This window comes from Cucurbita moschata, unplaced genomic scaffold, assembly GCF_002738365.1.
Source record: "Cucurbita moschata cultivar Rifu unplaced genomic scaffold, Cmos_1.0 Cmo_Scf00021, whole genome shotgun sequence".
NCBI lineage: Eukaryota > Viridiplantae > Streptophyta > Magnoliopsida > Cucurbitales > Cucurbitaceae > Cucurbita > Cucurbita moschata.
In genome coordinates, this window is record NW_019268537.1 from 1,095,300 (window position 1) to 1,104,355 (window position 9,056).

Here is a 9,056-nt window from a genome sequence, read left to right on the forward strand (position 1 = left end):
TATAAAAACGTCATTCTTTTTTAAAAATAAATTTATTAGATATATTTTAAAGTTTAGTTATTTAATTTGATATAACGTGTAATTTAATCTAATTTTTTACAACTCATTTATTAAAAGTTAATTAAGTATAAACCAAGTAACGTGATATGCCAACCAATTGCTTCAAAGATGGAAAGTTCAACATTTTTTTTTCTCTCAGAACTTTCAAAATATTAATTTTATCTAATTAAAAGGGCTTAAAAGTCATTAAAAATATTGAATTAAAACTTTTAAAATAATAAAGAATTAAAAAAATTTTAAAAAGAGGATCTAGGTGGCAATGCATGGGAACATCCTACGGCGGATTAAAGGGGAAGATTGGTCGGCTGCGATTCTTACCCCCAAACTCGCAGCCCCTAAAACCGCCGTCGAACTCGGAAGCTTCCAGACATTTTTTATTTTTCTATTCTGATTTATTTATTTTATTAAAAAAATATAATAGCCATTTTTTAAAATATTCAATTATGTTTAAATCGGTAATTACCTACCAAATTTATTGTGTTATAATTATATATATATATATATATCATGAAAAATGTTCTAAAAAGAAAAATACAATGTTTAGGTTCAGATTGACTTTTTATAAACGTTTTTTTTTTCCCTAAAATTATTCTTAATATTTTTCTAGAATTATTTAACATTTTAAATAATTTTGAGATTTTATCTTTTTTTTTTTTTTTTGGCAGGGTTACTAAAATATTTATTTATAATTCAATTTATCTTAAAAAATTTACATTTCAAAAACTTAAAAATGATTTTTTAAAAAATTAATAATGAATTCTAGTGATTCATCATTTTTCAAAAAAAGAAAAAAATGCAATTAAAAAGGTATGAATGTCAAACCGACATTTAAATCCAGACGCCACCGTTGTGTCTCACACGTGTGAAAACTGAGCCAGAAAATTGGTTTATTTATTTATTTATTTTTATTATTGAAAGAGGGGAAGAAAAAAAAGAAAAAAATAAATGAAAAAGAAAGAAGAAGAAGAAGAACGTGAAAACAGTAAACGAGAGGAAAGAAAACAGAAAGGGACAAAGAAAGGTCGAGAGGCTTCTAAAAGGGAGAAAGGACAACGAAGGCGACCTCATAGCGGTTGTCGTCATCGCCATTTTTCGATCTCTCAACCTCTTCCTCTTCCTCTTCCTCCTTCTCTCAATTCTCTTAACTGGTCAGTTTCTAGATCTCTGTTTCAATCTTCTGTTTTCATCTCTTTCTCACATTGCTTCTCTGCGATCGTGTTTGGATGCTTATGAATTCGGTGTTTCTTTCTTGATTTTGGGGTTTGGTTGTGCTTTTTTTTTTTTTTTTGTTGGGGGGTTTTTGTGGATTTGGAGTGAAGAATGGAGATCTTTTGCTGCGGCTTGGTTTTTGGTTTTTGGTTTCTTTGTTAGGTTCCATTGATAGGGGTTTTGGACAAATTTTTGTTTCTCTGCGCTGGAGATCGTGAACGTGGATTGTTGGATCTGTTGTGGTTATGTTTTGGAGGGAAATGGTTTCGTTTGTTAGTTTGGTTCAATTTTTTTTCCTGAATTCTTCTTGTTGTTTCTGTTCAAATGAAAATTTGAGGTATGATTTTGGAATGTGACCAGTTGGTTAATGTCTTCAGTTTCTCCGCTTCTATGTTTGTATACGAGTTTCCTCAATTGTTTGATCCTTGTTGATCTAGGTCTTCTTCCTCTTTTGTTTCTGATTTCTTCATTCTTGGATTTGGAGTTCGTTTTTGGTGGAAAATCCATAAGCGCACCCTACGAAAATATGTTCTAATTTGAAGATATATTGGCTGGCGAAACACACTTTCAACATTTTTAAATCGCAGTTGGCAATTCTTGTCACTTTCCCTATTTTGTAAAAGCTATCAAAACTGTTGTGGAGTTTGGATGTCGAGGAAATATTTGAATTTCTTAGATGCAGGGAAAAGATGTTAAGTCAATGACATGCATTATTCGTAAGTCATTTGTTGTATGTATATTTTGAAACTGATCACGTTTCATCACATTCAATATAGTAACTATAAGCTTTGGAGTTCATCCTTTTTCCCTTTGAATCAAATATTCTGTTTCTGAGTTTTGATCCACGAGTGCAGAAGAGTTTGTGAGGTTTATCCATATCGAAATGTTACTTTTCTCACCTCCCCATTTTCCTCAATGCTGAAGGTTATTAATTGGGTCTGCGAAATCTTCCATAGTGAAATTCGTTTAGATTGAAAGAGAGATGCCATAATCATTTATCTCTACTTTTCTTCCATAAACGGGCTTCCCAAAAAGCCAGCCCGGGGCCGGTGAGGTTGTTTTTCTTTCCAGTCGCCATACGTGCGATTGCATGTCTCTCATGAATCTTAGGCTGCACACACAGAATACTATATGTGAAGTAAATGGCGATAATGTCAAGCTAGTTTTCTTTAGAATTCCCAAGAAGTTGCATAACTAGCTTGGTTACATCTTTGAGAGCATCAGTTCTTGCATTTGAATTTTCTTATTTCACATATAATATGACTGCATTCCTTACTGTATTGAAATATTTTTGGCTCTTCTAACACAATGAATGTGAAAAGGTCTTTGTTTTCCTTATTTATACAATCAATTTGCAAATGTAATTATATGTCTTGCACTGGTTATTGTTAGCTGAAGGATTGATTCCCAATGTCTTTTGTCAATAGTTACTTAATCTTGGAAGATGCCGGTGTCAAAATCCAAGTCCGCCTCCAAGGATAAGCCTTCTGCTAGGGCTGCTGCCAAGAAACAGCTGAAGGCTTCAAAAAACTCTGCTTCTAAAAATTCAAACAGGAGTTCAGCTGCAACTACTGCTCACAATCCAGTTGATGAATTGGTTCATACAGTCGAGATATCATCAACACTAACTGCATCTTCGCTGCATTCGGACAATGGTCATTTCCAGAATATGGAAGATACAGATGACCACTCGAGCAGCCCACGTGGTACAGCATCTGATTTTGATCTGTCTTCCAACAATGGTAGCTGCTCTGGTGAGTCGGAGGACCCAAAAGAGAAGACAGTTGATTCTTCAAACCATCAGGAGAGGGCATCTGGATGTGACCATGAAAAGCGGGAGAAGATTCGTCTAAAAAATGAGAAGAAACACCAGAGACAGAAAGAGAAACGTGCTCAGGAGTTACATGAACGATGCAAGGGTTATCTAATGTCCAGAAAGCTGGAAGCCCTCTCTCAGCAACTAGTTACTATGGGGTTCTCTCCTGAAAGAGCTACCATGGCACTGATGTTAAACGAGGGTAAGCTAGAGGAATCAGTCTCCTGGCTCTTTGAAGGAAACGAGGAAGAAGCCCGTAACAAGGATACCGCAAATTCTACAAGTGTGGGTAACTTGAAGATTGATATTAGCAGTGAACTAGCTCATATTTCAGCTCTTGAAGCGCGGTACAAATTCTCAAAGCAAGAGGTTGAAAGAGCTGTGGTTGCCTGTGGAGGTGATCTGGGTAAGGCAGAAGGTATGTTAAGAGACCAAAAGCAGAAAGAATCTGTCAGTCAGTCGAGTCGCGATGTAGTTGGTGAAACAAAATGTATGACAAGAGCTCAAGAAATGCCTGGCTCTGCATCTGTCTTTGCAGTGCAATCGAACAAAAATGATCGAGAGTCTAGCTGTAATAGTGCTGTAATTACAGTACCATCATGGTTAGAAGCAGGCAATAGAAGTATACAGCAGTCCTCGAAGACGACAAATCCACCGAGGCTGCTAAGGGGAGGGGAGAAGAGATGGCCTGCTGTAGGATCAGGCCTTTCTTCCTCAACTTCGACACCTCCATTGCCTGTAGTTCATCATTCACATGTAAAGGCAGAGGCTCAAATCGGTGTTTCTAAAAGCGAGGCGATCAATCTTCGGCGAGAGATACAAGAGCAGCCAGTAGAGCCAGTTTTTATGCAGCAGCCTCAACCCGTAAATGGGTTGCAGAACGCTGTCTCCAGTTCTATGCTTCCTGGAATGACTCCATGGTATTCGAACAATGCTCCGACCATCAAAAATGTCATTTCAAGTGACACATTGCTGCACAACAATAGCACGATGAGCCTTGGGTCCGAACATAGAAAGCTGGAGCAGATCTACCATCAGGCTATCCATAATCAACCACAGTTCATGTCTGGGTTAGATATTACATGGGCGAAAGAGAACGCGCCTTTGTCGCACTCGTCTCCTTCCGATGCGCAAAGTTTGTGGAGAGCTGGTGGTGGAACTCTATCCTCATTTGCAGTCCCCTCTTCTTATGGATTAAGTTCCAACCTCAGCCAAGGGTCACCAGTACAAACATCTGGGTTATTGTCACAAATGGACTGGAATATCGGGGGGTTGATGCCGTATTGCGATTACAACAGAATAGACTGGACTCTACATAGCCCGAGTTCCCGATTGAGCGAGTCGTCTCCGTTGAGGAATGGTTCTGGAAGGATGGTGCAGGGTGGGGGAGGTGTAAAAGATATGTCACCTTCAGGTGGATTGCGCGATTGGACCTCACCTTTTGCAGGAAATGACCTGTTCAGTGCTCCCAGGCAGCTTGTTACATCACCATTTCCTTAGTTTTTAAGTGTAAAAACGTGTGCCTGATCATCGTTACTATGGCCTTCTCTGTTGTTTGTTTGTAGCTTGCCAAATCAAAGATGCACCTCAACTAGTGTGACTAATAATCTTATTGTCGTTCTCCTGCGCCTTCAATGTTATCTTTATCAGCTGCCTGCCTAGTTTTAATATAGATTTTAAATTTTAAAGAACTGCTTTACTCAACTGGTTAAGTCGAATGTCGATCATAAGTCAATTGGTTAAAGTTACTCGTTGAACTTAAAAAGAACGGAATTTTTTTTATTTAATTATAAATTAATTTGTAGCTAAATAGGATTTCATTCAAATTACTTGAATAAAATTATTTTTTTTATAAAAAAAAACTTTTCAAAGTAGCAAGAAGATTGTAACAATCAAATAATTCAAAAACTAAGTTAATTATTTTTAAACAATTCTAGTATCTTTTGACAAATTCAAAAAAATTAAAATTTAATTGATCTAAATTTTATATTCATACAATCTTCAACATTTAAATATGTGATTTGTTAGTACGTTATGTTTAAAAATATTTATATAAAAGTAGAGACTAAATTTTAAAAGTTAAAAAATGAAATAGATAAAAATAAATTAAAATATGAAACTAAATTGATTATTTAAAAGAAATTCATTTATGATTTAACCTAATTTGAAGGAAGCCCCATTTCATTTTCTCTTCTTCTTTTTTAATTTTTTTTAATTTTTTCCATTTTCTTCCTCACTAAGACTCGCGCCTTCTCGATCTCTCTCTCTCTCTCTCTCTCTCTCTCTCTCCGTTTTCGCGTATCATTTTCCTTTGTGATTGTAAAATTCCCAATTACCAATTCCCCGAAGCTCTCCGACATTTCTCTACCATTTCCGGCAATCAGATCCTTTAGATCAATCGAAGGATCACAAACAGTTACCAAAATTGGAATCGTCAATCTCTATGCTATGGTACCGTCGCCGTCTCACTCCGATCCCTTGCCGCCGAATCCTCAGATAATCCAGCAGTTCCTCAGCTCCGTCCTCTCTCAGCGTGGCCCTTCCGCGCTCCCCTATTCTGAAGACACCAAGTGGCTGATCCGCCAGCACTTGGTCTCCCTCACCACCGCCTTCCCGTCCTTGGTCCCTCGTACTGCAACTTTCACGCACAACGATGGCCGATCCATCAACCTTCTGCAATCCGACGGTACCGTTCCCATGTCCTTCCAAGGTGTTACCTACAACATTCCGGTTGTTATTTGGCTCATGGAATCGTATCCTAGGCACCCCCCTTGCGTTTACGTGAACCCAACTCGGGATATGATCATCAAGCGCTCCCATCCTCATGTTAATCCCTCCGGTATGGTCTCGATCCCTTATTTGCAAAATTGGATTTATCCGAGCTCTAATTTGGTTGAATTGGTTCGTAATTTGAGCGTTATGTTCGGTCGCGACCCTCCACTTTATTCTCAACGGAGGCCGAATCCTAACCCTAGCCCTAGCCCTTCTCCGAGTCCTAGTTCTAGTTTTGGGCGTAATAGTGCGAATTCTTCGATTGCTTCAAATATGGGGGCTGCTGCTTTCCCACGCCCTGGAATTCCGCCGAGGGCTTACCCGCCGTCGCCCTATGGTAGTGGTAATGATGTTGCTTCTGTCGCGCGTCTACAGCCTCATACGGAAGATCCCAATGAAGTTTTCAAACGAAATGCTATTAGTAAGCTTGTGGAGATGGTGCATAGCGATATTGTGGGGATAAGAAAGACTAGGGAGGCTGAGATGGAAGGTCTTTTTGGTGCACAGGGAGTGTTGAGACAGAGGCAGGAGGAGCTAGACAAAGGTTTGAAAGAGATGCAAGATGAGAAGGAGGGTTTAGAGCAGAAACTACAGATGGTTTTGATGAATGCCGATGTTTTGGAAGCTTGGTTGAGGGACAACGAGGGTAAGATTAGCAGTGATTTCCAAGCGGATGACGCATTTGAATGTGTCGATGTGCTTTCAAAGCAAATGCTCGAGTGTACTGCCTCAGATTTGGCAATAGAAGACGTTATATATTCATTGGATAAGGCTGTGCAGGATGGGGCGATACAATTCGATCAGTACTTGAGGAATGTGAGGTTGTTGTCAAGGGAACAGTTTTTTCACCGCGCTACTGCTGCCAAAGTCAGGGCATCTCAATTGCAAACTCAAGTTGCTAACATGGCTTCCCGGATTTCTCAATATACTAATGGCTGAAATATTGTGGCAATTTTTCCCTTCAGCCCTGTTGCCTTGATATGGTGCACAGCTATGCAGTGCTTGATTTCTGCTATTTGGACGGCCTTCAAAGGGTACTACTGGATGGTTAGAATTTTGTGAATTTTGCCCTTTTTTAATTCTCCATTTCAAATATGTTCACGCATTTCACCGTTGGAGGGGTATGGGTATTGGAAAGATATATGTACCAAAGAATAATATTTGTGTCAAAATCATTTGTCTTCTACAATATGATGTGAATGATAGTATTTTTTTTTTTTTCATAATTGGGGTAAGGAATTTGATCTTTACAATTTCTCTGGGTTTGATTATTTAGATATATTGATTTATTGTGCTCATGTGATTGATGTTCTCTCTTGAAAACAGTCTCGGTTGTTGATTGATGTCTTCTCTTGATCTATAATACCTGCTTTACATTACTGTGTGGTCCGTCAGTATCAAGACATGGGGCTTCCTATGACATTTACTGATATGGTGATTAAGCATTAACAATCTGAATTTGCATCATGTCATTATCATGCTGATCTCTCTCTCTCTCTCTCGATCGGACAGGCTCTTTTTTAGATGTAATATTATTACAAGAAAAATAACAAGGAAGAATTGGATAGAAATCCAACTAATTTTTTGTGTTCTATACATTGATTAGATGAGCGTTGATGAGCATGAGCTTTAAAAACTCCGTACTCTTTTGCTGAATGCCTCATGGCAGAAACCTTGTTGTGGAGTAACTCATTGATGTAGTCATGCTCCAAGTTATTGTTCCTTGCCCCTTTTTTACAATAGGGAACACTGTGACTAGTTCATGTGTGAGAGAAACGAAATAGGGAAAAAGAACCAAGAAAAAAACCTCTCACCAGGAAGCTTGATATCCTTACTCTGAATGTGTTGCTCATTTTTTTACTATTTGACTCTAGGGTGCAGTACTTGAACTCCCTTTGCTCTGCCTTACAGACCAGTCATGTTTGCTGCCTCGTTGACTCGACTCATCTCGTTTTCCTTCCCCTATCCTCTTTGAAAGATTTGGATGTGCGTGTCTCGTCAAGTCTGGCTCATAGTTCCTACTAGACCTGATTTTCCTAAATTTCATCGGAAAAGTTCACCTCCTTTTACTGTTTCCTATCTCAATGGTGCATTTTTTTTATCAAGTAGCTTCAAGAACTAGAATCTTTAATTCCTTTAGCTTTTTAAGGTGAGTGTTGCTTTTAAACTTTGTTTATGTGGATTGTTGGGAGTGTAGCCTCTGTGTTGCGTGGTGTGTTTTGGTAGAAAGAAACATGAGGATTCCTGGATGTGAAATGAAATGATTTTTAGTTACATGCTTGCTTTGTTCTGTATAATACCCCGTGTGCTTTCTTTTGCATTTTTACAGTGTCCTACAGAATTCCCCTTCACCAGATTTTGCTCATTCCTGATAATTGCATCTTTTCCGAGATGTGTCCAGCTGATTTTCATGAACATTTTGTGTGTTTAATTTCAGCACTGGGAGGATTGTGACAATATTAGCTCTTGATAGTGAGGGGTTACCTTCTAGTTTCTTTTTCTCCTCCTTTCCTTTCCTTTGAGGAGAAAGCATGAAAATGGCAGCTGAAGACATGCTTTTCTTTCTCTAAACTCCGAAAAATTCTATCGGAAAATCGATTGCAACAATGGCTTTGAGATGAGGCGTTTGTAAACCAGTAGAATTAATTTGGTCCCTTTTATGGTGGTTGGGTTAGAATTCATTACACTCCTCTCAGATACATAATTGGAGGATAGATGATGGTGTAAATTACCCCCTACTTCAGTGTTTAGAAAGCCCTCTCCATAAGGATGTCAGCAGGTACAGGTTCACAAGGAGTCCATTCCAATTCAGAATTATCCCTCCAATCAGGGGATGAATTCAATATTAATGTTCAGAAAGCAGTAGATTTAGAACCCTGAACTACCTCCATACACTGTATGGCACGTTCATCTTTGGTGTGGTAAGGCACCATCCAGTTGTGCCAGCAGCCATCTTCGATGCAGTAGCTTAGTTGTTCATTTTCCAATAGATAGACGATTCCTTTTCCCCAGAAAGAATAACTAACCAAGTTTCGTAAATTACCGTTCGAAGCTAGTCTAAGTTGTCCGGTTGCTATCCGTCCCTGGTCGAGAAATTGAATCCATTGCCTCAATTTTAAGAAAAACCAATTTCCACACCAAACATATATAGCAGTTTCAGCCAAAAAAAAAAAAAAAAAAAAAAAAAAAAAAAAAAAAA

The 9,056-nt window shown here is 38.3% G+C and overlaps 2 protein-coding genes across 4 annotated transcripts; both read left to right on the top strand.

The window, feature by feature from the left end:
- Positions 1-1,012: 1,012 nt before the first annotated feature.
- LOC111458166 lies at positions 1,013-4,757 on the top strand. 3 transcript variants are annotated; one of them, XM_023100661.1, is made up of 3 exons: positions 1,013-1,208; positions 1,380-1,985; positions 2,697-4,757. In XM_023100661.1, the coding sequence occupies exon 3, from the start codon at positions 2,714-2,716 to the stop codon at positions 4,583-4,585; it is 1,872 nt and encodes a 623-aa protein (XP_022956429.1). In that variant the 5' UTR covers positions 1,013-1,208; positions 1,380-1,985; positions 2,697-2,713; the 3' UTR covers positions 4,586-4,757. The 3 variants fall into 3 exon arrangements, with proteins under 3 accessions (XP_022956429.1, XP_022956427.1, XP_022956428.1); XM_023100659.1 differs by lacking the exon at positions 1,380-1,985; XM_023100660.1 differs by lacking the exon at positions 1,013-1,208 and having other exon boundaries at positions 1,215-1,985.
- Positions 4,758-5,282: 525 nt separating this feature from the next.
- On the top strand, positions 5,283-7,112 carry LOC111458167 (protein ELC-like). Its single transcript, XM_023100662.1, has one exon. It carries the CDS (start codon positions 5,534-5,536, stop codon positions 6,794-6,796), a length of 1,263 nt encoding a protein of 420 aa, XP_022956430.1. The 5' UTR covers positions 5,283-5,533; the 3' UTR covers positions 6,797-7,112.
- The last annotated feature ends 1,944 nt before the right edge of the window (positions 7,113-9,056 follow it).